Source organism: Pelodiscus sinensis, chromosome 8 (genome assembly GCF_049634645.1).
Source record: "Pelodiscus sinensis isolate JC-2024 chromosome 8, ASM4963464v1, whole genome shotgun sequence".
Lineage (NCBI taxonomy): Eukaryota > Metazoa > Chordata > Testudines > Trionychidae > Pelodiscus > Pelodiscus sinensis.
In genome coordinates, this window is record NC_134718.1 from 33,559,711 (window position 1) to 33,586,730 (window position 27,020).

Sequence of the window (27,020 nt, forward strand, 5' to 3'; positions counted from 1 at the left end):
ACACGCTGCCGAGCCAGGGTGCAGTTCTCACTCGGTCCCTAGCTAGGACTAGTGCTAGAGATGGAGCCGTGTGAGTCTGGTCGAGCTGAAACAAATGCTAATGGAAACCTCGCCATGAATGACATTTACACCCAGGTCAGGTGCGAGTGCTGCAATCAGGGAGAATTTGTTACTTCAGATTATGAAACGGGTGAAACATTAACTTTCCCATGTTTATTTAAAATGAGGGTTGATAAATTAAGTACAATTTAATTCTCCCTATTGGTCAGCAAGTAGCTCCTGGGCTCCTCACTCCCATGACTGTCCAGTTCATTTATCTTGCCAGAGATGTTGGCTCCTGTGACAGACCCCCACATCTGGGTACCGGAGAGGGCGTCTGCTCAGGGCGAATTGCTCAAAACCAGGGCTCCTTACAGCCCCCGACTGGCAACCTTTCCTAAATAGGCCACAAACCAGACACACGAGAATTTCAGCTGCCAATCCTGCCAGCCAGAAGAATCATGAGCAAAACCCCTTAGACACTCCAGTTCTCTGTACAACAGGCAGAACAGAGCCCATTGCTCTGAGAGAACATTCACAGTATAAGCACAGTCCATATTCATAACTCCACATAAAGATATCACAAGTACATGAATAGCATACATAGAATCAGTAGAACACATGCTTTCATTTGACACCTCACATGGCCCCCTTTGTAATAGACTTTGGGGAAAACACCTTCCCCCCCCACCCTAACCCCCGTGGGCACAGCAGTGATCTGCTACCCTTAAAATCCAATGTGACAGCTCCCAACATCTGTGCCACAGCAGAACTCTAACTTCACAGGCTACAAGATAGCCAGGGACTGTTAGAATTGACACTACGACTGACTATATAGGAATCTCTCACCTGGTGCAGAGAAGCAGCTGGCCTTTTGGTGGGTTAGGCAAGTTGTTGAAGCAGAGATCCTAAACAGGCAGGGATACTCACTGCTGACATGCAGCCACCTATCTGGTGGAGCTGTGTAATAGCAGCACTTCACCATTGTTCAGTGGGTTTCAGGAAGAACTGTTGGTGGATGCTGACCTCAGTTCCCTGATGTGATGCTAAAGGGGTTGATATTCTATCCTTAGATTCATAGAATCATAGGACTGGAAGGGACCTCGAGAGGTCATCAAGTCCAGCCCCCCACCCTCAAGGCAGGACCAAGCTCCGTCTACACCATCCCTGACAGATGTCTGTCTAACCTGTTCTTAAATATCTCCAGAGAGGGAGATTCCACCACCTCCCTTGGCAATTTATTCCAATATTTGACCACCCTGAATTTTTTCCTAATGTCCAATCTAAACCTCCCCTGCTGCACTTTAAGCCAATTACTCCTTGTCCTGTCCTCAGTAACCAAGAGGAACAAATTTTCTCCTTCCTCCTTGACACCCTTTTAGATATTTGAAAACCGCTATCATGTCCCCCCTTAATCTTCTTTTTTCCAAACTAAACAAGCCCAGTTCATGAAGCCTGGCTTCATAGGTCATGTTCTCTAAACCTTTAATCATTCTTGTCGCTCTTCTCTGTACCCTTTCCAATTTCTTCACATCTTTCTTGAAATGTGGCGCCCAGAACTGGACACAGTACTCCAGCTGAGGTCTAACTAGTGCAGAGTAGAGCGGCAGAATGACTTCACGAGTTTTGCTTACAACACACCTGTTGATACAACCTAGAATCATATTTGCTTTTTTTGCAACAGCATCACACTGTTGACTCATATTCAACTTGTGGTCCACTATGACCCCTAGATCCCTTTCCGCCATGCTCCTTCCTAGACAGTCGCTTCCCATCTTGTATGTATGGAACTGATTGTTCCTTCCTAAGTGGAGCACTTTGCATTTCTCTTATTAAACCTCATCCTGTTTATCTCTGACCATTTCTCTAACTTGCTAAGGTCATATTGAATTATGTCCCTATCCTCCAAAGAAGTTGCAACCCCACCCAGTTTGGTATCATCTGCAAACTTAATAAGCGTACTCTCTATCCCAATATCTACATAATTGATGAAGATATTGAACAGTACAGGTCCCAAAACAGACCCTCGCGGAACTCCACTTGTTATCCCTTTCCAGCAGGATTTAGCACCGTTAACAACAACTCTCTGACTACGGTTATCCAGCCAATTATGCACCCACCTTATCGTGGCCCTATCTAAGTTATATTTGCCTAGTTTATCAATAAGAATATCATGCGAGACCGTATCAAATGCCTTACTAAAGTCTAGGTATATGACATCCACCGCTTCTCCCTTATCCACAAGGCTCGTTATCCTATCAAAGAAAGCTATCAGATTAGTTTGGCATGACTTGTTCTTCACAAACCCATGCTGGCTATTCCCTATCACTTTATTACCTTCCAAGTGTTTGCATATGATTTCCTTAATTACCTGCTCCATTATCTTCCCTGGGACAGACGTTAAACTGACCGGTCTGTAGTTTCCTGGGTTGTTCTTATTCCCCTTTTTATAGATGGGCACAATATTTGCCCTTTTCCAGTCTTCTGGAATCTCCCCTGTCTGCCATGATTTTTCAAAGATCATAGCTAAAGGCTCAGATACCTCCTCTATCAGCTCCTTGAGTATCCTGGGATGCATTTCATCAGGACCTGGTGACTTGCTGACATCTAACTTTCCTAAGTGATTTTTAACTTGGGGTGTGTCTAGACTACATGCCTCCTTCGACGGAGGCATGTAGATTAGCCAGATCGGAAGAGGGAAATGAAGCCGCGATTAAAATAATCGCGGCTTCATTTAAATTTAAATGGCTGCCCCGATCTGCCGATCAGCTGTTTGTCGGCAGATCGGGGGAGTCTGGACGCGATGCCCCGACAAAGAAGCCTTTCTTCATCGACACAGGTAAGCCTCGTGAAACCAGGCTTACCTGTGTCGATGAAGAAAGGCTTCTTTGTCGGGGCATCGCGTCCAGACTCCCCCGATCTGCCGACAAACAGCTGATCGGCAGATCGGGGCAGCCATTTAAATTTAAATGAAGCCGCGATTATTTTAATCGCGGCTTCATTTCCCTCTTCCGATCTGGCTAATCTACATGCCTCCGTCGAAGGAGGCATGTAGTCTAGACACACCCTTGTTCTTTGTGTATCCTATCTTCTAAACTTACCCTCTCTCTCTGCTTGTATTCACTACTTTAGGCACACCTCCAGACTTCTCGGTGAAGACCGAAACAAAGAAGTCATTGAGCATCTCTGCCATTTCCAAGTTTCCTGTTACTGCTTCTCCCTCCTCACTAAGCAGTGGGCCTACGCTGTCCTTGGTCTTCCTCTTGCTTTTAATGTATTTATAAAAGGTCTTCTTGTTTCCCTTTATGCCTGTAGCTAGTTTGATCTCATTTTGTGCCTTTGCCTTTCTAATCTCGCCCCTGCATTCCCGTGTTGCTTGCCTATATTCATCCTTTGTTATTTGTCCTAGTTTCCATTTTTTATATGACTCCTTTTTTATTTTGAGATCATGCAAGATCTCCTTGTTAAGCCAAGCTGGTCTTTTGCCATATTTTCTATCTTTCCTACACAGCGGAATTGTTTGCTTTTGGGCCCTTAACAACGTCCCTTTGAAATACTTCCAACTCTCCTCAGTTGTTTTCCCCTTCAGTCTTGCTTCCCATGGGACCTTACCTACAAGTTCTCTGAGCTTCTCAAAATCTTAGTTGGGGAGGTGTTTAGTTAGAGCAGGCAGTGACTTCAGATCAACTGACTGACCTGGGCCTCCTTGTCCTCCCTGAAAGCTGGCCAAGCCTGCTCTATCCCTGCATCAGTCCAGGGCTTGTGCTTTGTCCCTCTGTCTATGCCTTGCTCCCAGGCATGGATCAAACTATGGGTAGACCCTTGGGTCTGCTCCTTGCACATCCTTGCCTGTGTGGAGGGATCACACTTTACTATGTACTTTAGGGGGCACCCGGGGCGGATGCAAGTGGGGAGTCAGGCCCAGTTACAGCTTTCTTAACTTCCCTTACTTCGATGGGCCTGGAAGCCAGAGCAGGTGCTCCAAGCCTCACAGCTGCATGGGCTCCCCACTGCATGATGGAGGAGGGAGGGGCTGCATTTGAGCTGTGGACCAACTGGGAGGTTGCTGTGGACCACTAGTGGTCTGCGGACTGCACTTTGAGAACCACTGTCCAAGAAAAAAAAATGTTCAAATTAGAGTCCAAAAACCAGTGAATGCAGAAAAGGCAATTTACATAAACATAATGTGTATATTCAAGGTAGCTAAGGAAGCTATTTGAGACTTATTCTTAAATGTGCAAGTATGTTAAAGAATTATGAGCTATATATAAGCACAAATCTTTTGAATTCCAATTCCTACAATGATGAAGGGCCAGATTTGATTATGAATTTTTGTAAATCTCTTGATTTTATAGATGTACTTTGTTAATATTTTGGGCATTTAAAGAAACATTGCAGCAAAAACATTATATATGTATGTATGTTTAGAAACAAAACAGAATTTAACAAAATCAAACGTGTAAAACTTGGGCTATTCAGAAAAAAAAAAATCACACTTTCCCTATGAATGAAATAAGTCTATACAGAACATTGCCAGACCCAATCATGAAAATAAATCCATAGGTAAGGCCAAAAGGAATCATTGTGATAATTTAGCCTGACCTCCTACACAACACAGGCCATAGGATATCCCTTTTTGAAATGCAGCATATCCAGTGATGGAAAATCCACCACAATCCTTGGTAAATTATTCCAATGGTTAATTGTCCCATTTAAAAAGTTAACCCCCTACTTCTATTCTGAATGGCTGTGTCTAGACTGCACCCCTTTTGTGGAAAAGGGATGCAGATTAGACACAGCGCAATTGCAAATGAAGCGGGGATTTAAATCTTCCCCACTTCATTTGCATGAACATGGCTGCCGCTTTTTTCCGGCTCGGGGCTTTGCCGGCAAAAAGCGCCAGTCTAGATGGGGATCTTTCGGAAAATAAAGCCTTTTCCGAAAGATCCCTTATTCCTGATTTTAAGCTATGTTTATTCAAATGAAGCGGGGAAGATTTAAATCCCTGCTTCATTTGCAATTGTGCTGTGTCTAATCTGCATCCCTTTTATGGAAAAGGGGTGCAATCTAGACACAGCCAATTTGTATAGATTTCCCTTAATTAAACTTTTGTCTACTTGATTGAAGAACCCTATCAAATTTCTGTTCCCCACATTGATACTTACAGAATGATGAAGTCACCTCTCTGTTCTTTGTGATAAGCTAAACTGACTTAACATGAATTTGTTATAAGGCATTCTTATATAAGGAAGTTACTCACCCTGTGCAGTAACAACTGTTCTTCGAGGTGTGTCCCCCCCATGGGTGCTCCACTGTTGGTGATGGGTGATCCCCGGAGCTGCAGTTTGGAGCTTTTTCCTAGTAGTTGACAGTTGGGTGCACACATGCAGGAGGTGCCTTGTGCCATTGATGGTTTGGCACCTCTCATGACAGCCTCCCCTCCAGTTCTTCGTCTACGCCTTATTTACCATGACTCCAAGTACAGGGGAGGAAGGGAGGGTCGTGGAGCACCTATGGGGAGGACACATCTTAAAGAACAGTCATTACTGTGCAGGATGAATAACTTCCTTTTCTTCTTTGGGTGATGTCCCCGTGGGTGTGCCATTGTTGGTGACTACAGAGCAGTATTCCGTGAGGATGGTGTAACTCAAGAGTTACTGCTTAGCAGTGGAAAATAGCGCTGCTATAGCCACTGCTGTATCAGTTGTTAGTTGAGGCATAATAGCGTAATGTCTAGCAAAGGAATGGTCGGATGACCATGTGGCCGCCTGGTATATGTCTTTGAAAGGCACACTATTCAGGAAGGCGCTGGATGTTGCAGTGGCATGAGTGTAATGTGCTCTAGGTTGAGCTGGTAACTGTTTATTCCAAAGAGAGGAGCAATGTAGTATTCAGGCTACTATCAACTTGGAAATAAGCTGCGTTGAAATTGGAATGCCCTTGAAGTGGTTCACAAGGGACAAGAAGAGACATGGAGATTCACGGAACTGTTGTGTTCTGTCAATGTAAAAAGCTAGAGCCCGTCGAAGTTGTGAAGCGTTGCGTCTCTGTGGGATGCATGAGGCTTCAGGTAGAACACAGGCAGGACTATGGACTCATTAATATAGAAGGAGATGCTGACTTTGGGCACAAATGATGGGTGTAGTCTTAAAGTAACTTTGTCCTTAGGGAATATAGTGTATGGTGGACTTGCCATGAGGGCCCCTCTATCTCACTAACCCTCCTACCAGAGGTAATGGCCACTAAGAACAGCACCTTCATAGTCAGGAGTGGGAGTGGACAGGTGGCCATAGGTTCGAAGGGAGACCTCACGAGGCAGTCCAGGACTAGATTTAGACAAGAAGGTGCTAGGGTCTTGTGAGGGGGATAGAAGTTGTAGAGGCCTTTGAGGAATCTCTTTGTGATTGGGTGGACAAACACGGATGATCCATCAATGGCTCATGGAATGCCGTGATCGCTGCTAAATACACTTTGACAGACAAGATAGTTCTTCAGCCAGTATAGGTAGTCTAGAGGAACCACATGAGGATCGACCTGTGTCTGTTGGCACCAGGATGTGAACCATTTCCATTTGTGCAGATAAGTATTTCTAGAGGATGGCCTCCTGCTATGAAGGAGGGTGGTTCTCACTTGTTCTGAACAGTGGGATTCAGCACCTTTGAACCATAGAGAAGGCAGACACGAAGGTGGAGGGTGTGGGGTTGAGGGTGAAGTAGTTTGCGCCGATTTTGAGAAAGACGGTCGTGTCAATATTGTAGTGGGAGAGGTGAAGAGATCTATTACTGGGTAGCCCCACCTGCAGAAGATAGATTCCGTAACCACTGGAGGCAGCTCCTACTTGCGGTCTGTGGAAAAATTGCAACTCAAAGTATCCCCCATGACGTTATCGCCAGGTAGGTGTGAAAACCATTTCATATTTAGCTAGAAGCCATTCTGTATAATAAAAGCTTCACTTTCTTGCTCTTGCACATACGCCAGTGAGTGAACTGACCTTCACCACTGTAAAAAAGCCAGTGAGATGGGCTGTTGAATGTGTTAATGAACTATTTTGAGCTGAAGCTCAAACTCCCTGTTTCTTTCTGTGCTGATGATAATTTCTTTTTGTTTTGATGGAATGCCCTGGCATCAGACTTGTTTGGTTAAGGGATTGATTGTGTTGAGCAGCCTTACTGGGCCCGGCTCTGCTGGGGTCACGTTTGGCTCACTCTGCCTTATTGATCAATAAAGCTGTTTATTAGCCACCAAACCAGAGAGAAGTTTTTGCTTCAACATAGGTATGATGCTTTGAGGATAACCCCATGCTGGATGTACCAATTCCAGAGTGCATAGACTCTGCTCAAAAGGATCGAGAATGAGTGCTGCTCTGCCTACGTAGACATGGTCATTGTATTGTCCATTAGGACACGAACAGTGCAGTTGGTAATGGAGGGAGCAAAGTGTCTACATTCATTCCTGACCGCTCTGAGCTTGAGAAGGTTGATGTGCAATTGAGCCACGTGCAGTAACCATCTTCCCTGCATAGTGTGGTGGTGCATGTATGTGCCCCATCCTATTAATGAGGCATCCATGGTGATCGGTACCGATGGCTCAGGTTGAAGGAAGGGAACCCCTGCAAGGACGTTGTGATGGGAGGTCCACCATTTGAGAGAGTCTAGTATGTGTGCTGGGACAATGATTCACTTCCCGAGAGAGTTTGTAGACTGAAGTTAGCCAATGCTACATAGCATGGAAATGGAGTTGTGCATACTGGACGACATATGTAGTAGCTGCCATATGGCTCAACAAGTGGAGGCAGGTATGGATGGTAGATGACAAGTTCATAGACAGGGTAGACACTAAGTCCCGAAGGGCATTGAATCATTGGTATGATAGGTAGGCCCGGGCTAATATACAATCAAGGTGAACCCCAATGAATTTGATGTCTTGAACTGGATTGGGAATTGACTTCTGTTTGTTTATGATGAATCTGAGGCAGTCATTGAGATGGGAAGATGATGACCCCTTGTTGCCGAAGATAGGCTGCCACTACTTCGAGAAGACATGCGGTGCTGAAGGAAATCCGAAAGGGAGAACTATGCACTGAAAATGATTATCCCCCACCGTGAAACGGAGGTAACGTTTGTGGAAAGGATGTATTGTGACATGAAAGTATGCATCTTGTAGGTAGAGGGCTGCAAAACAGTTCTTGTCCAATACTGGAATTATGGAAGCCAGTGTGACCATTTTGACTACGTTGTTTGCGTAGGAATTTGTTTAGCTTGTAAAGATCCAAAAATTGGCCTCCCACAGCCCCCCCCCCCCATATGCTTTTGGGTGAGAAAGTAGGTTGAATAGAACCCTCTTCCCTTGTAGAGGTTGGTTTGCCTTCTCCAAATAGGGGCAATGGAGAGGGTATCGATCTCTTGCCTGAGAAGGGTCTCGTGAGAGAGGTCCCTGAAGAGGGATGGGGAAGGAGTGGGAAGTAGGGGGAAGCAACGTGAAGGGTATAGAGTATCCTATGTGGACAATCTCTAGCACCCACCAGTCTGATGTTATGGAGTCCCAATGCTGGAAAAAGGGACGCAATCTGTGGGCAAACAGGTGTTTCTGGCTTATTGTCACTGGATGGTTGGGAAGGTCGGGCAGACCCTTGACCAAGTTTTCAAATTTGCTGTTTAGCCATCTGGGAGCTGGAGGAGCATGCTTGAAGTGGACACTTCCTCTGAGGTCTCTGCCTGGATCGATTATACTCATATGGTCTTTGCTGGGACGGTTGTAATAATTGTCCTTATTCCTGTTATAAGGAGTGTCTCACTTTCTCCGGTATGGTGCCGTGTACATGCCAAGGATGCAGAGTATAGCACGAGAGTCCTTACTATTATGCAGGATCTTAGAATCATAGAATAATAGGACTGGAAGGGACCTCGAGAGGTCATCGAGTCCAGCCCCCCGCCCTCAAGGCAGGATCAAGCTCCGTCTACACCATCCCTGACAGATGTCTATCTAACCTGTTCTTAAATATCTCCAGAGAGGGAGATTCCACCACCTCCCTTGGCAATTTATTCCAATATTTGACCACCCTGACAGTTAGGAATTTTTTCCTAATGTCCAATCTAAACCTCCCCTGCTGCACTTTAAGCCCATTACTCCTTGTCCTGTCCTCAGAAACCAAGAGGAACAAATTTTCTCCTTCCTCCTTGACACCCTTTTAGATATTTGAAAACCGCTATCATGTCCCCCCTTAATCTTCTTTTTTCCAAACTAAACAAGCCCAGTTCATGAAGCCTGGCTTCATAGGTCATGTTCTCTAGACCTTTAATCATTCTTGTCGCTCTTCTCTGTACCCTTTCCAATTTCTCCACATCTTTCTTGAAATGTGGCGCCCAGAACTGGACACAGTACTCCAGCTGAGGCCTAACTAGTGCAGAATAGAGCGGCAGAATGACTTCACGAGTTTTGCTTACAACACACCTGTTGATACAACCTAGAATCATATTTGCTTTTTTTGCAACAGCATCACACTGTTGACTCATATTCAACTTGTGGTCCACTATGACCCCTAGATCCCTTTCCGCCATGCTCCTTCCTAGACAGTCGCTTCCCATCTTGTATGTATGGAACTGATTGTTCCTTCCTAAGTGGAGCACTTTGCATTTCTCTTTATTAAACCTCATCCTGTTTACCTCTGACCATTTCTCTAACTTGCTAAGGTCATTTTGAATTATGTCCCTATCCTCCAAAGAAGTCGCAACCCCACCCAGTTTGGTATCATCTGCAAACTTAATAAGAGTACTCTCTATCCCAATATCTACATCATTGATGAAGATATTGAACAGTACGGGTCCCAAAACAGACCCTTGAGGAACTCCACTTGTTATCCCTTTCCAGCAGGATTTAGAACCGTTAACAACAACTCTCTGACTACGGTTATCCAGCCAATTATGCACCCACCTTATCGTGGCCCTATCTAAGTTATATTTGCCTAGTTTATCTTATCTGTGTTAGCCACTAATACCTTTTGTTTGTCAAAAGGGAGATCCTCCACTTCCGTCTGTAGATCCCTGGGCACCTCTGCAACATGTAACCAGGAGGCTCTTCTCATCACCACAGCTGTGGCAGTCGCTCTAGCCACTGTGTCAGCAACATCTATAGCTGCTAGTAGAGCAGTACAGGCAATAGAGTACTGCTAGAGTCCGTTGTGAATGACTGCCTTGAGAATGGGCCTCCTGGAGTCAGGTAGATGTTCCATGAGTTCAGCCAACATGCAATAATTATCGAAATCATGATTAGCGGAGTGGTTTGCTATTTTAAGCTGCAAAGAGGCTGATGAATAGGTCTTCCTACCAAAGATGTCTACTTTCTTGTATTCCTTCTCAGTGTTTGCAGATTTTAGCTGGGGAGCTTTGGAGTGTTGATTCACTGCATCCACCAATGAGTTTGGCTGGGGGTAGGGACAGAAAGTTCAGGTCCTTGGGAGGGACAAAGCACTTCCTGTCTATTTTTTGCAGGTTGGTTGGATGGAGGCAGGTGTCTGCCAAATGTCATCAGATACTTTGATTATTGCCTCTTCCTTGAGAGGACAGATGAATATTCTTTAAGAGACGATGTTGTTTCTCTTTTATCTCCTGGAGCTGAACTTCTTGATTGGTGGCTACTCTTATAAAAAGCTTTTGGAACTGTTTCAAGTCGTCTGTAGAATTTGAGACTTCGGGTACTACAGCCTCATTGAGAGATGGGGACAGATTATCCTCAAAGGTCTGCTGGGCTTGTGCAACACTGTCCTCATCAGGAATTTGACCCTCTTCCAATTCTTCTGAAGCCGGAAGGGTGTGGATGGAGAGGTTGGTGGAAGCCTCGTTGGTGATGCAGATGTGCTTCTGGAGTGGTGTCTGCGGAGCCCCCGCTAGTCCCATAGTGCCCACCGAGGTCAGTAATATGGAGGGGGATATTGCCAGTCCAGGTACCAATGCAAATAGTGAAGTCTTTCATGGTAGTGTTGAAATTGACAAGATGTGCCTGGAGATGAATGCTGTGAGAAGAAAACACTCCTCTGATCATATTCAGTAACTCAGCGCTTTCATGTGTCAACAGAAGTGTAGTGCAACATGGAAATGGTCATGGAGAACAAGCTGATGGAGGGGGACCCTCCAGTGGAGGGGAAGAATTCGGCTGAGTGCTATAGGCTTCAGCTGTTAATGGGCAATTGTCTTCTGTTTACACTGAGTAGTTAGTGTTGCACCTGTGGTGCAGCCTCTTGTTGCAGGTGGGGGGGGGGGGGGAAGAGCTCCTTCTAGGTGATGGCTCAGCAGCAAGCAGTGTCAAGTACTTGAGGTGTTGGTTGGTAGGCAGTTCCCAACACCAAGGCTGTATCTAAACTACAGGGAAGATTTGAGAGAGGATATGCAAATTCTGCAGGAATTTGCATATCTTCTTCCAATCTCACTTTCGAAAGCAGAGCTTTCAAAACTGAAAGTAGTTTAGATGCGGCTTTTTTGGCAGACCCTCTGTGACGGCGCGTCAGGGGTCCCCCTGATCATGCAGCCCCGTAGCAGCAAGAACAGACTCTACCAGTCAGTAGAATAGAGAGGGTTTATTGCTTTTCCAGGATACAGCACAGCCTAGACATGACGTGGCTACGGGAGTCTGGACCAGGATGCCTCAGACCCCTTGAGATGGGGTGCCTTGGCCCTTAGACTTCCAGCCCCCCTCCTTAGTCCATCTCCTTCATGATTCCAGCCAGAAAGTTCCCCTTCCCCCGAAACCTGGTGTTCATCTGTGCCTCCCTCCTATTGTCTCCCTCCCTGTCCTCAACCGGTCGGACAGGTTGGGGTCTTTGCCTACATGACTTAGGCAGCTGTCCTGTTGGGCAGTGCTACAGATACTGGCTAGTAAGGGTCACCCCCAGCCCAAACATAGCCACCAGTGGATGACCCTAGTGTATGGCTTGCGCACTACATCACACCCCGCTTTGTTGAAAAGCCACATAAACCTCATTTTTTGAGGAAAAGCAGCTTTTTGACACATAGGGGTTCGCCGAAAAATCAGCATCTAAACTACTTTCACTTTCAAATGCTCCGCTTTCAAAAGTGAGATCGGAAGAAGATATGCAAATTCCTGCAGAATTTGCATATCTTCCTTCGAATGTTCCTCGTAGTCTAGACGGGCCCTAGTGCTGTGGTGCTGGTTGCAGCAGTGCCATGGTCTGTCAGCACAGTCCCTCCAGTGCCGATGATGAATGCACCTTTCTTGCACTATTTGATCTGAGGAAGTGGGTCTGGCCCACCAAAGCTCATCACCTAATAAACCATCCTGTTAGTCTTTAAAGTGCTACATAGTCCTGTTTTTTGTTTCAGCTGACCCTGAGACAGTGTGGGGTGCAGCTTAGCCTTGCCTGATAAAGATGTCGCCACTAGCTTTGCCGATGCGCTTGACGTGTCCCCAGCAGCTAGTCTGGGGGATGGCTTCACCAGTAATGATCTCACTGGAGAGACCTTTTGCCCTGCAGTGTTTGTGGGGCAAGGGAGACATAGATCTATCTTTCAGGCCTCTCTGAGTCAAAGAGGGTTGGGGCTCTCCGGAAGGCTGCAGTGCCCGTTCAAATAGTATCATACGAAGCTGCACTTCTCGCTTCTTCCTAGCCCTGGCTATGAGGCTCCTGCAGTGGTCACATTTTTGGGGGGCATGTGCCTCCCCCAAGCATCTTATACAAGAATTGTGCCCATCCAAAGCCGGCATGGGTTCATTGCATTGGAAACACTTCTTAAAGCCCTGAGAGCTGGGAATGGTGGAGTATTGCTGAAGCTCAGGCTATGTTCTTTCTTTTCTTTTAAAATGGGGAAGCAAAGGGGTAGAATGAATGAAGTGGGGCATGAGGGAAATCAAAGCTGCTGCCACTGAAGTGGTCTGCTAGGACCAGGACTAGGAAAAAAAACTTTTTTTTAAAGAAATGAAGTTGTAACAAGGAATCAATTAACACTGAAACGGTAACAAAAAACAAACTTAGTAACAAGTACTGTGTGAAGGCAGCTCTGCTCCAATTCAGCCACTTAGGGGGGAGGGGGGGAGAGAACCAAAACAGAAGACAAAGGAAAAGATTACTGCCCTGAGGGGGTAAATGCTACAGAAGCACTTATCTGGAGCCCACATGCATTCTAAGCAAGACCTTCCCTCCCAGCCTAATCAGATGTTAATGGCTTGTCATGCCAGGCTTGCAGAGCTTCAAGAAACGTCTATCCTATGTTGACCCAATGCCTGCTCCTGATGGGCATTCGTTGTTTCGGGGAGACACATCCCCCAGAAATGTGACAACTGTTGTAGCATGACAGCAAGAATCAGGAAAGACCGGAACCTTAGGCTCCGTATGCTGCTCTTAGAAAAGACTTTACAATTAGGGGTGGGCAATCATTTTTTACCAGGGGTACTTCAGAAATTTTCTAAGTGGCCCCAGGCCACACTAGAAGGGGCAGGGCCATGATTTTTCCTTGCTTCCACACCCACAGACCATGTTAGTTCTGGGAGTGGGGGAGCACTTGAAGTCTTTGCCTTCTCCCCCCCCCCCCCCCCCACCCTGAGGTTCCCCCTAGGTGCCCATGGCCCTGGCAGTGAGAGGAAACTTTATGCGCTCTCCCTTCTGCCCCCAGGTCAATCAAGGCTGGGGGCAAAGGAGCATGCAAAGTCTCCTCCTGCTCTGCTAAGAGCACGTGGCGCTTAGAAGTACCATGCACTCCTTGCAGGGTGGAGGAAGCTTTGTGCCCTTCCCCCCACTCCCAGGCGCTAACTGGCCTGGGTGCGGGGAAGCAGCAGGGCCTCCATGGGCTGGATCAACCTGCTTGGCGGGCCGCATCCAGCCCTTTTGCCCACCCCTGCTTTACAGATTAATGCAGATCCCAACAGCAAAGGGGTAGATCCCCCCCCATTCAGAGATCGGTTTCCCCAACCCCTAAGAGGCAAAGGGTTCGTGGGCTGTTGCTGATGAGGTCACTGCCACTTCATCCATACCCCGAACACAGTAGGCAGAGGAACACTCCTGGCACCACAAGTGTTTTGGTGCAGAGAGCCTCTCCAGGCACTGCTGCTGTGATACCGAGGCAGCACTTCGAGCCCATGCGCACCTCCTCCACTTCACAGAAGCTGCGCCAGCAAACCCTGGTGCTGATTCACATTTCCCGCCACATGGCACTGAACCAGGATGCAGAGCTGCCTGCCAAGTTGCTCTGCGAAATCAGTGCACCTCCACAGGCTGCACTGTCCGCCCAAGTGCCTCCCCCTGAGGAGGCTGCTCCATGTGTTCAGTGGATGCATCATGCTGACACAGGAACTAGTCAAAAGCAAGACTCAGACTTCTGAGGAGGTGGTACATATTTGCTCCCCTCCCCCTGCACCTGGACAGCGGTCACTATCCTCTCATCGCCTTGTTCTCCAGCCCGCAGGACATCTCCACGGGCATATGACCGTGCTACACTTCACTAAGACCAAAGGAGTACATTTTCTTCACAACATTCGTCCCTCACAATGTCCCAAAGCTACCACCATTAGTCCACCCACAATGATACCCTGACTGTCATTATCCACCGCCACATGACCTGCCACAGTGGGCACCCTGGGACTACTGAAGACCATACAGGCATCGTTTGAATGGTCTCTCCCCTTCACCTAGAAGACTTCTGCCAGCCTCTTTACTCCAGACTATCCTGACCATGCCAGATTCCAAAGAGGAGGAGGATCAGCTATCCGATGATCATGAAGGTTCACGCTCCTTGCGAGATGATCCTTCCCCCTCTCTAGATGAGGCTATGGTCCTGGATGATATGCACGGCACTGACAATTTGAAACCATTTCAGGACCTCTTCAAAAGAGTGGCCACCACATAAGAATTCAAGCTTCAGGAAGTAAAGGAGAAACAGCATCGCCTCCTTAAAAACATTCATCCATTCACAAGGGGCAGAATAGCATTGCCCATTGGTGAGGCCATTATGGAGGTCTTGGATAATATCTGGAAAGCATCTTCTTCAGCTCCACCAACTGGCAAAGGGTGGACAAAAACTATTTTGTTCTCCCGAAAGAGCTAGATTTTCTTTTCTCCCATCCCCAGCCCAATTTGTGGGCAGTGGATACTGCAAATCAAAGATACAAGACTCCCCAGTTTAGATTCAATACAAGGGACTAAAATCACAAGAAACTTGACCACGTCAGGGAAAAAATGTACTTCTCAGCTACTCTGAAGCTTAGGATAGCAAGTTACACCGTATTATTAGCAAGCCATGATTTTAATAACTACTCTAAATTAGCAGAACTCATGGAGCATTTACCAGAGTCCAAAAGATTATCCTTCGAGTGAACCTTCAGGAAGGCCATATTATTGCCCACATTGCTCTACTAGCAGCAATTGATTTGGCTGATGCAGCTGCAAGGGCATCGGCCACAGTGACAGTCACGAAAAGGGTGTCATGGTTACAGGCTGCAGGGGTCCCCCAAAAATCTTCAGAATAAAGTAGAGGATCTACCTTTTGACAAGCTAAAACTTTTTGCAGCCAGCACCGACAAGATCCTGCATGGTAGTAACTCCCACACTACCCTATGCACCCTACAAAAGAAGGCGCTACACCCTGTACAACAGGACCAGGAAGTTTTTCTACAACCAGCCACAACACAAGCCCAATGATTATACCAGGAACAGACACCATATCCAGAGGAAGCGCCCTCAGCAATCACGCTTCTCAGGCTCCTAAGCTACCAAACAGCAAATTTGAAACATTGGTCGAGGGTCTGCACAAACTCCCAGATCTTCCAGTGAAATGACAGGAACAAGGCTGCCTATTCCACCACATGATTTACCCCTATATCCATCAGTGGGGCACTATAACATCAGACAGCTGGGTTTTGGAAATCATACACACGAGTTACACCATCCCATTTACGTCCATCCCACCTACCCAATCCCCCCTCCCCATCCCTCTTCAGGGACTACTCTCAAGTTACCTCTCAAGCAAGAGATGGAGCAGCTTCTTCAACTAGGAGCCATAGAAAGGGTTCCCACTCCATACTGGGGAAAGGGACTTTTATTCAATGTATTTCCTCACCCAGAAGTGCACAGGAGGCTGGAAGCCAATCCTGGATCTCTGGAAGCTGAACAAATTCCTGCAGAAACAGCACTTCAAAATGGTCACACTAGCCTCAATAATTCCAGCACTGATTCGCAGCCCTTGACCTACAAGACACGTATTTCCACATAACCATGCATCCATTTCCTTCGCTTTACGGCGGGAGGGGACCATTTTCAATACAAGATCCTTCCCTTTGGCTGGTCATCTGCCCTGCAGGTCTTCTCCAAAGTTCTTGCAGCCATGGCGGGATATCTCTGACAACAGGGGGTGACAATTTTTCCTTATCTCAATGAATTCTTACTGAAAGGTTGTTCACAAGGGGAGGCGATTGACATAACAAGAACCAAGCAACTGTTCAACTTGCTCAGACTTGTAATCAACGAACCAAAGTCAATGCTCAATCCAGTTCAGGACTTAGAATTCATAGGAGCAAGACTCGATGCCACATCAGCCAGGGCATACCTTCCACAACATAGATTCCATACCCTTCGAGATTTGGTTCTCACCCTCATCGCAAATTCATCCATCACAGTCTGTACCGGCCTTTAACAGATGGGGTACATGGCAGCCACCACATATGTGGTGTGATATGCACACCTCCATTTCCATGCCTTACAGCATTGGCTAGCATCGGTCTACATGTCCTTAAGTCATCCTTTACACAAACTGGTGCTTGTATCCGAGCAAGTGCTGCAGTCGCTCAGATGGTGGACATGTCCACACAACCACTTAACTGGGATCCCGTTTTTACAGGAGGAGCCTGCCGTACAAATTACCATGGACACGTCTTTGCTGGGTTGGGGTGTGCACTTCCAATGCAAAACTGTACACGGCCAATGGCTGCCACACGAGACTCTTACACATCAACATTCTACAACTCAGGGCCATCAAAAAATGCCTGCAGGCACTTTGCCTCGTCCATAACCAACTGCTCAGTTTATGTTGTCACAGACAACACAACCACGATGTACTACATAAACAGGCGGGGGGGAGCACATTCTAGATCTGTGTGCAGAGGCAGTCCACCTGTGGAACTGGTATATTAGGCATGGGATCACCCTAAAAGCCACGTACTTACTGGAGGTCGACATCACCATGGCAGATGTCCTAAGTTGCAACTTTACAATTCACCACAAGTGGGAATGCCACTCAGCAGTTAGATATCTTCTGCAAATGGAGCTCTCTCACCACTGATCTCTTCATAACACCAAACAGTGCCAAATGTTCCAAAATTTGTTCTCAAGCTGGAGCGGACAGGCAATCCAGGGGTGATGTGTTCCTCCTCACATGGGATGAGCCACTGTGTTACGCCTTTCCTCCGATTTCATTGATTTCCAGTTGCCACACTGACACAAGCTCCTATTCCAGACAAGCTGTGTCACCCGAACCTGCAGTTGCTACACCTCTGTGCACAGCTCCTTGATGCTTCCATGACGAGGTCCAGTGTGAGAGCATGTGAGAGGTCCTAGTGCACAGCAAGGAACAGTTCACCAGGGTGACTTATCTGCTGAAATGGAAGCGTTTTGCCTCCTGAAGTCAGCGGATACAAATCAACCCCAGTGAAGCTCCAATACCAACCATTCTGGACTACTTATGCACCCTGAAGACTGATGGGTTATCTGTCTTTGATCAAGGTCCACCTGGCCACCATCTTGGCATTCCACAATTTGAGGGGGTTTCAGTATTTGCACACACACTATCAGGGAGGTACCTCAAAGGTCTTCATAATCTCTATCTACCTCGTAGAGTGCCAACCCCTGCATGGGACCTTAATCCGGTATTGGCTGCTCATGAAGCCCCCTTTCATGCCAATGGCTACGGGTTCTCAATCGCTACTCACCATGAAAGTTCTATTTCTGGTAGCCTCAGTGAAATAAGTGAGCTAATGGAGAACCTACCCTACACAATGTTGGGTAAGGATAAAGTGACTTTGAGGCCACATCTGACATTCTTCCTGAAGGTCGGCACAAGCTTCCATATCAATGAGCCCATTGTCCTGCCCGTGTTCTTCCCAAAACCTAATGCTTCTTCCATAAAGGCAATGCTGCATTTGCTGGATGTACGAAGAGCTTTGGCCTTTTACATTGACAGAACTTGGAGTTTTCACAACACTGTTGCTATGGCTGGCCTTTCAAAGGGCAACCCCATCTCAATTCAGCAAACTTCAAAATGGATAGTGACTTGCATTCTCCAATGCCATTCACTCTCTAGTAAACCTCTGCTAGCCTTACCAAGAGCCCATTCTACTCCAGCTATGGCAGCATCAATGGCATTCTTCAAAAATATGCAGCTACGAAACATTTACCAGGTAGCCACGTGATCCTCTGATCACACATTCTCTAAACATTATGCAATCATGCCCCAATTGACAAATGATGCAGTGGTAGCTACCGTGGTGCTATCCGCTGCTATTAAGCAGTAACTCTGAGTCCCATCAACTGCATGGAACACTGCTTGGTAGTCACCATACATGGAGCACCCATAGGGACGTCATCTGAAGAAGAAAAGGGAGTTACTCACTCTGTGCAGTAACGATTGTTCTTTGAGGTGTGTCTCCCTCATGGGTGCTCTACCACCCTCCCTTTCTCCCCGCTACTTGGAGTAAGTCTGCTCTGCCGTAGACGAGGAACTGAGGGGAAGGGGTCTCAACTGTCAAACTGACAGCAGCATGAGACGCCTGCTGAGTATGTGCAGCCCAACTAGCAACTGCTTAGAAAAAAGTCCGATTTGTGGCTCTAGGGAGGTCTGTCACCATACATGAATCATCCACAGGCGCATACACCTCAAAGAACAGTCGTTGCTGCACAGGGTGAGTAACTCCCTTTTCCACGATGGTTATGGGATTTGTTGGAATAGCACTTTATTTTTGAAATAAGCTATTTTGAGGTAAGGGTGCTCTGTACACATACCCTCACAGTACTTCCTGTCTGTGGTACCAGAGGCTCATGGAACCTGAACATAAGTTAACTCAAAAAGGAACGGAGAAATATCTGTCAATTTATTACAGGCTTTTGAACTTCCTGTGATTGCTTGCTTTTTCCTCATTCAAGGAGAAATTTCCACAAAGTTATCTAGGATTTCTTTGAATTAGGTGTAGTTAAGTTACTTAACATACAAGCTTGGAATAACCTCTCTAGAAGCCTGAAGTTTTGTCACTGACCTCAGCAAAGGGAGAAGGCTCCAAGAAACACCAATCAGATCTTGACAAAGCCCAGTTTTATTCCTAAATCAGAAGCCATGGTTTTGAAATTATAAACTTTAAAAAGTGTATATTGCTTCCTCTGGAAACAACCCCAAAACTGACAATAAAATGTTTGCAGTTTTTTGAAGTAATGGCAGAAAACAAGAGAAAATATTTTGTACAAGACTCTTTTATTCTATGCAGCTTATACACATACATAGATGTGGTGGGATACGTTCAGACTAGTATACGGATGAATCTGGATGCAAATTAAATATGTACATAATTCAGAAGTTTACATTTGTTTTGGCTAGAACTGAAATTAGTAAAAATACAAACACAGACATTTATTTCTTGCTAATGCACGCATTGTTAACACTAGGGGAGGGAACAGAACACATACTCTGCTGTCAATTCAAATTTCACCTCCCAATTAGTTACATAATTTAGAAGATAATAAGTGTAGATTATGGTTACACTTTAATAAAAATACCTTATAAATTACAGAAACACTTGTTTGCATCATTGTGGGCTCAAAAATGTTCTTCTCATCACAATCAGTATCAAAAGTGTTCACAGCTTGATTAATGTTTATACAGACTATGTTACACTTACAGAGATAATTTCTGTAGTTCTGAGCGACTTTCATTCAAATAGTTCTAAGAGACTTTCATTCAAATCTCTTACCCAATTTTTTTCTCATCTTATATAAACCATCTATTTTTTCCCCAAAAAAATTCAGTGCTAGTGCTAAGTGCATTAACACTTACAAACAGAATGAAGTCCTGGCAATTAAGTAATTAAATATAAAACATTTACCAGCTTTATTCTTCAGAACTGTGTGTCTTTAATTTTGCCATAACTTCTGGTGATGAAGCTTCAGTTCTTTGAACCTTCTTTATAGTTTTAACCATCTTTTTTGAAACAACCTTTTTTACAGGTTTGTTCTCTGCTGCAACTCTTGACTTTTTTAATCTGTTTTTGTAACGTATCAGATCTTCACGTCCAACATCAACCATTTGCTCCTCCCATGACTTCATTTCATTTTCATACCGAATCTTGTCATCTTCAGCAAGCTGTAGATATGTCTGAGAAATAATTTAAAATGTGTTAATATGTACTTAGATAAAATTATGGCTATTTCTGGAAATGGAAATTCAGCCAAATATTAAGATATTTTCCCCTTCCCAATAGTATCTGTTTCTCTGAAGTAAATTTACTCACAATGAAAACACTCATAGGTTGCTATTTATCTCAGTTAAAGACACAAGTCTATTTTTAATTCCTCAAAAGCTTTTTCCGTAAGAGCCATTATTTCTTCGGCTTCTTGAGACCTTCAGGGCCTCTACAATTTCAAATTTTCCTCCATCCTAGAGTCTTACAGAGGTAGAATTTTCAGGCAATGGCATATTTAAAATTTGCATCTTTCCAAAGGAGTAATGTTTTATTAAGCAGCTTCCACTAAACCAAATAAAGCATTAGCTGTATGCTCTATTAAGCTCATGGAGTAGTGAAACAATATTGAGATTTCAGACTTAATATTTCCATGAGGAAACTGCCTTTTTAATTTTAATTAGAAAAGCTATTATGTGTAGCATGGTGCTTTAGACAGAAAAGTTTCCCTCTTGAGCATTTAATGTAGTACAGGCAGTCCCCGAGTTACGCGGATCTAACTTATGTTGGATCCGCAGTTACGAACGGGGCTTTTCTCACCCCGGAAGACAGGAGCGGCGGGACGCCCAGATGCGCCACGGTCCCGCCGCCCGCGTCCTCCGGGGCGAGAAAAGCTGCTCCACGTCTCCCTGGTCTGCTGGGGGGGGGCTCCCCCCCCCCCAGCAGACCAGGGAGACAGGGAGCAAAGCCTCGGAGCACGCCGGCAGCGGGACAGCCGCGGCGCGTCTAGGCTGTCCCGCTGCCCACGTGCTCCGCAGCTTTGCTTCGTTTCTCCCTGGTCTGCTGGGGGGAAGCCCCACCCAGCAGACCAGGAAGACGGGGAGCAAAGCCACGGAGCACGCCGGCAGCAGGACAGCCGTGGCGCGTCTGGGCTGTCCCGCTGCCCGCGTGCTCCGCGGCTTTGCTCCGCGTCTTCCTGGTCTGCTGGGGGGAGCTCCCCCCCTAACAGACCACAGAGACGCAGAGCAAAGCCGCGGAGGATGCGGGCGGGACCACGGCGCGTCTCGGCGGTCCCGCCACCCGTGTCTTCCTGTAGTCAGCCGCTGGTCAGTTTCAGCGGCAGCTGAATCTGGACGCCAGTTCCGACTTTACATACAAATTCAACTTAAGAACAAACCTACAGTCCCTATCTTGTACGTAACCTGGGGACTGCCTGTATGCTCTATTTGCATAATATCTTCTTGCTAGCACACTAGAAGTATGTTACTATTTGCACAGACATTTGATTCCAAATAAAAATCTTTAAATCTCCTCTTTCCCTGTTGCTAAGTAAATATTAGCGAAGAAATGCCACGTTTAGGAGCAATTAAGGTTACAACAGTACAAATTCGATCCATCCGAAACTTAATGGAAAGAAAAGATTTGTGCATTTCTCTTCCATTTGACTACTGATACAATAACATACTCCAATATTCCATAAAGCTTTTATTTTCAACAAATATCACAAAGCAATACATAACCTCAACTTCAAAACTTGCACTTTAATACAAAATCTTAACAGTAAGGTCCGTCTTTTATATCAATTATCCCACCACATTTGATTGTCACATTCCATGCATTTGGGAAATGATTCTGCCTTACCATTTCTGAGGTCACTAAGATTTTGCATTGGAGTGCAAGTTTGATGAAGCTGGAGTACATAAGGATTAAAGCTGGAAAGAAAAAAAACAAACATTTCTGCACAATTTCAAATTTGATTCTCTCTGTAGAGAGAATGTGAAATGTAAAATAGCTGTGTGCTCTAAATACACATTCAAACAAACATCATTTGGACAGAGAAAGTTTAAGAGAAGGAAAGCCAGGTTTAAAAAAGGCAAGATTAAGAAAGGCAAATTGAGTTTTTATACTATTTTATGTGGAATGTGCCAAATATTCTTATATACAGAACTTGAACATTATACCTCAGTGCACTGGTAAAGACAGCAAAAAAGCCACAAATAGTAAGATTTTTCCCATGCATATAAGAGTGTTATTTTAAAAATGTCTATCAAATGGACTCATTCCCCAAGAAAACTAAATCAATTAGTAGTTTGACGTTTTTAAAAAGATCTAATTTCATTTATGAAAGCAAGATGATAATTTGGAAAAAATTTAACTGATAATTTTTGTTCCCTTTGATACTCAGGAATTAATATTCATCCCCAATGACAATCACCCATTCCACCACTTACTAAAATTGTATCAGTATTTTAAAAAAGTGGTCACTATTGCATTAATAATCAATATGAGATGTTTTAGCTTGACGTGTAATTGGTTTTAAGAATTTGTAAAATAAATTAATATAAAATCCTTTTGTTGAAGTGCCTTCTTCACTATAATACTGGGCTGGTGTAACTAGAATTTACAAAAGAGTCCTGGAGTCAGAATGACTAAACTGTCATTCTGTAGTTGGATAACAGCTGGACTGGAGTCTGACCAAAAGCTAGACACAAACCTGCTTTTGAGAACTGGATAGATTTTGCCATTCTTCAAATAAACTCTTCATTTTTGCCTACAAAAGAATTGAACATATGTAAATTTTTGAAGAAGTCACTGGATAAAAATTTTACAAACTTTCTTAAACTCATGTAAAAAAATCTGGATCATAAGATTCTCAAGGATATACAGGGCAACCCTGCTACAAGTCACCCACCCGGTATACATCTAAAATGGTTAACACTTGTAAGAACATGCATTTTAAGTCCTTACATTCCTCACTCTAAGTCGCACAAAAAAAATGTGTGCAAATGGAAGTCAGCTGGGGGGGGGGGGGGGGGCATCCCACACTTTAAGTTGTTTCATTATATCTTGGACTTATAGCGAGGATGGCCTATAAAAGCTAAAAGATCCCCTAAAGCAAAATTAGTTAACAGCCAATCCGAAACAAGCCACAGGTAAACCAGTCACCATGTCCACACAACGGTTTTTAATAGTGTAATCCAGTTTAAATTCACACCAGGGCTACGGCTACACTGTAGCTTTCTTCCGGAAAAGCTTATGCAGATGAGGCGTGGAATATCGCCACGCTTCATTTGCATAATTAACTCCTTTTATGCAAGAGGCTTTTCTGCAACAGCCATTCTTCCTGAAAAATTTAGGAAGAATGGCTCTTGCGCAAGAGGGGGTTTTTGTGTAAAAAGGAGCAGTCTACACAGCTCCTTTTTGCACAAAAGCCTCTTGCCCAAAAGCTGCTGTGAATTTATTATGCAAATTAAGCATGGCAACATTTCACGCCATGCTTCATTTGCATAAGCTTTTCTGAAAGAAGGCTACAGTGTAGCCATAGTCCAGAAGTTCAATTGGTACAAACTTCTTGTGCAGACAAGGTCTTCATTAAAGCAATGCAACCGTGTATTTAGGCCTAAGGAAAAAAACAGGGAAAGATAGAATTCTCCAGTTACTATGTAAGCCTTCAGAGCATGTACAATACTGCAAGACTTCCTAATTATTAAGTCCACATATCCACTGAGTGGCTTGGTTTGGATAGGGAGCAATTAGCAGCAAGCGTTCAACCATGCCATTCAACTTCCCAGTTCTGGCCAGCAGAGGAAGATCCAAAAACATTGAACCGTTTGAACAGTTACCTATAAGAGAAGCTAAAACAAGTTTTCTAAACGCAATACATTTTGGAAGATAGTTGTTTTAAACAATGAAAAAATCTAAACCAATTTTGTCTAGTTTACCTGAACTGAAATTCCCTTAGCTTCTTGGAAGTGTTCAGACATAAAAATGTTAAAGCTAGTACGAGGTCTTTTAGGCTTTCCAAGCACTGTTAATTCCTAAAAAATAAGGCAGCAAAAGTTATTTTTCTCTCAGTGAATAAGTCAATCCACTGAATATTTATATAATTTGTTTTAATTCATTTTAGCAAATCCGATTCTATCATTAGCATTTTATTGTTACTAAAACAAACATTTTACAAAAAGATAAATTTCATACTGCAAAATTGCATTACACTGTAGAGAAGAAACCATTACTGTGGTTTTTGTTTTTGTTTTTTTAAACATTAATTCCAAACTGAATTGTTCACAAGTGAAGACTATACTTTAACCCAGATTAAAAGAATAGGCTAGATTTGAGCCCCTTAGAGGAAGTGATCATAATTAGCTACATGAAAGGACTGCATTAAACATTTCAGATTCTTCTAAGGATCATTATTTGGCTATCAGTAGACTCCTTAAATGAAAATTAGGATGGCTATTGCCACCTTTATCATAGGCAGGTTAACAGTTGTCCTTTGATACTAAACACAACATAAAGTTTCTGGCCTTGCCTGGGAGCCTCCATTTATTGAATTGCTCCAACTGTGATTTATGATATTTTCAAGCATTGATTAAAGGAAGACAGACTGCTCCTTCTTTAGGACAAAGGAGAAACTGTTTTACAGTTTCACTTGACTCCACATCAGGAATTTCTTGTTCTCACTGGACAGGTTATATAGTGATAGAGATGTAGCCGTGTTAGTCTGGGGTAGCTGAAGCAAAATGCAGGACAATGTAGCACTTTAAAGACTAACAAGATGGTTTATTAGATGATGAGCTTTCATGGGCCAGACCCACTTCCTCAGATCAAATAGTGGAAGAAAGTAGTCACAACCATATATACCAAAGGATACAATTAAAAAAATGAACAAATATGAAAAGGACAAATCACATTGCAGAACAGGAGGGGGATGCGGGGGGGGGGGGGAAGGAAGGTAAGTGTCTGTGAATTGATGATATTAGAGGTAGGGAGAGTGGGATGTTTGTGAATTAATGGTATTAGAGGTGATAATTGGGGAAACTATCTTGGTAATGGGTGAGATAGTTCAAATGTTTGTTGAGTCCTTTTTGGACAGGTTATGGACTCATACTGTGAGGTAACATCATGGCAAAGTACTAGATAAGTGGTTGCCAGCCTTTTTGAGCATATGGACCCCTTTTCAATCTATAACATTTCACAGACCCCACTCCGAGTGAAAAAAAAAAGAAAAAGAAAAAAAAGAACCAACCCTTATTTTTCAACTTTCCACAGATCCCCCATAGTACCGTCACAGACCACGAGGGGTCCGCGGACCACAGGTTGGGAACCACAGCATTAGATCAAAACAGTCTGCTTCAAGGAGCTTTTCCTGAGTTGTTTCTTCCATTACTTGTGGCTTTAAGTCCAAAAATTCCCCTTCTTCAGGGAAAGATGAAATAGTGGAAGGAGAATATTTCTTAATTTTGGAGTTCTTACTCTGATACTAAGTGCCAAGCTTACTAAATCTGTCTAGTATGTGTGTTGGTGACTAAAATGATCAACTGGATGACATCCTGGAACTGCCAAAATGGGGGACGAGTAGACTGGATCCTCATGGAAAGCTATTCCCAGGATGCCTCTTCCAATTATAGATCTGTATTGCTGCTTCCATCTGACAGGCCTCCTCCAAAACACCATTCATATGGGAAATAAACTGTAGTGAAGCACTTGTGATCTAGTCTCTGTTATTTGCAGATAATTCCATCAAAAAGAACCAATCTTGACCCTTGGCTGAGGGGACTGTTTCAGGCTGCAGCTCATCAGGTTAAATAATTGGCTTGCAGCAAATGCCACCTAATATTGCAGGACTGTGCTCAGTCCCATGCATCAGAAAGTGAAACTGGGCTGGTCTATTTTCCATGGTCTCAGTTAAGTATGGAAAAAAGTTAACAATAGTGAGAAACAAATTAAATAATAAATGTAAGTATGATTTTAACCTAACAGCATTGCTATCTTTGCATTCATGCTTCATGTTTAAAAACAATCAGAAATAACCAGATTAATACATTTAAGTAATCTTAAAAGGGAAAATGAAATAACATTTTAAATACTTACCCTCTTTTTCCTCATTGCTTTTTTTTTTGCCAGTTTTCGTCTCCTTTCTTCTTTCAAAGCTACTACCTGAGTTGGGCTTAACTGTGCTTTGTATAAGGCCAGCTCTTCTTTGTATGCTTGTCTCTCTACCTTAGCAGCTCCTTCATATGTCTATAAAACACAAATACCATAAAAGCAATTCTAGTAAGCAAACATAACTAATTTTCAACTAAAGATTCTAACCTTAAAATAGTAGATCTCAACCTTTTCAGACAACTGTATCTCTTTCAGGAGTCTGATTTGTTTTGTGTACCTGCAAATTTCACTTCATTTACAAAAATTACTTGCTTACAAAATCAGACAAAAATACAAGTGTCACAGCATACTATTGAGAAAACAAGTAATTTTCCAATATTTTTACCATATAATTATAAAATAAATTAACCGGAACATAAATATTGTACTTAAACTTCAGGGTACAGAACAGTAAAAACAAGTTGCTATGAAATTTTAGTTTGTACAGACTTTGTTATTGCTTTTTATGTACTCTATTGTACAAGTAGGCGAAGATCTAGGTGACAGGATGTACCCTCCTGGAAGACCTTTGCATACCTTTAAGAGTACCAGTACCTCTGGTTGAAAACCAGTTTTAAAAACACTTAAAAGATCAAAGAGCCTTCCAAAAACATGCAGACTATAGCAGGATATAAATGTTGGCCTGCCATGCAGTCAACAGAATAATCATGCTTCAC

General features: G+C 44.1%; 1 protein-coding gene and 1 long non-coding RNA gene across 2 annotated transcripts in view; one reads left to right on the forward strand and one right to left on the reverse strand.

Moving 5' to 3' along the window:
- On the forward strand, nt 1-25,601 carry LOC112547282 (uncharacterized). The gene is made up of 3 exons (XR_003091020.2): nt 1-135; nt 8,015-8,151; nt 25,468-25,601. It is a non-coding gene; the product is annotated as an uncharacterized LOC112547282 (long non-coding RNA).
- TFAM (transcription factor A, mitochondrial) overlaps nt 19,475-27,020 on the reverse strand; it is a 14,131-nt gene continuing 6,585 nt past the window's right edge. Inside the window, exons 4-7 of the mRNA XM_075935023.1 lie at nt 26,290-26,439; nt 24,138-24,233; nt 22,910-22,966; nt 19,475-20,390 (exon numbers count right to left, since the gene is read on the reverse strand). Coding sequence (XP_075791138.1) covers nt 20,127-20,390; nt 22,910-22,966; nt 24,138-24,233; nt 26,290-26,439 — 567 coding nt within the window. The 3' untranslated portion in view covers nt 19,475-20,126. The remainder of the gene's footprint in view (nt 20,391-22,909; nt 22,967-24,137; nt 24,234-26,289; nt 26,440-27,020) is intronic.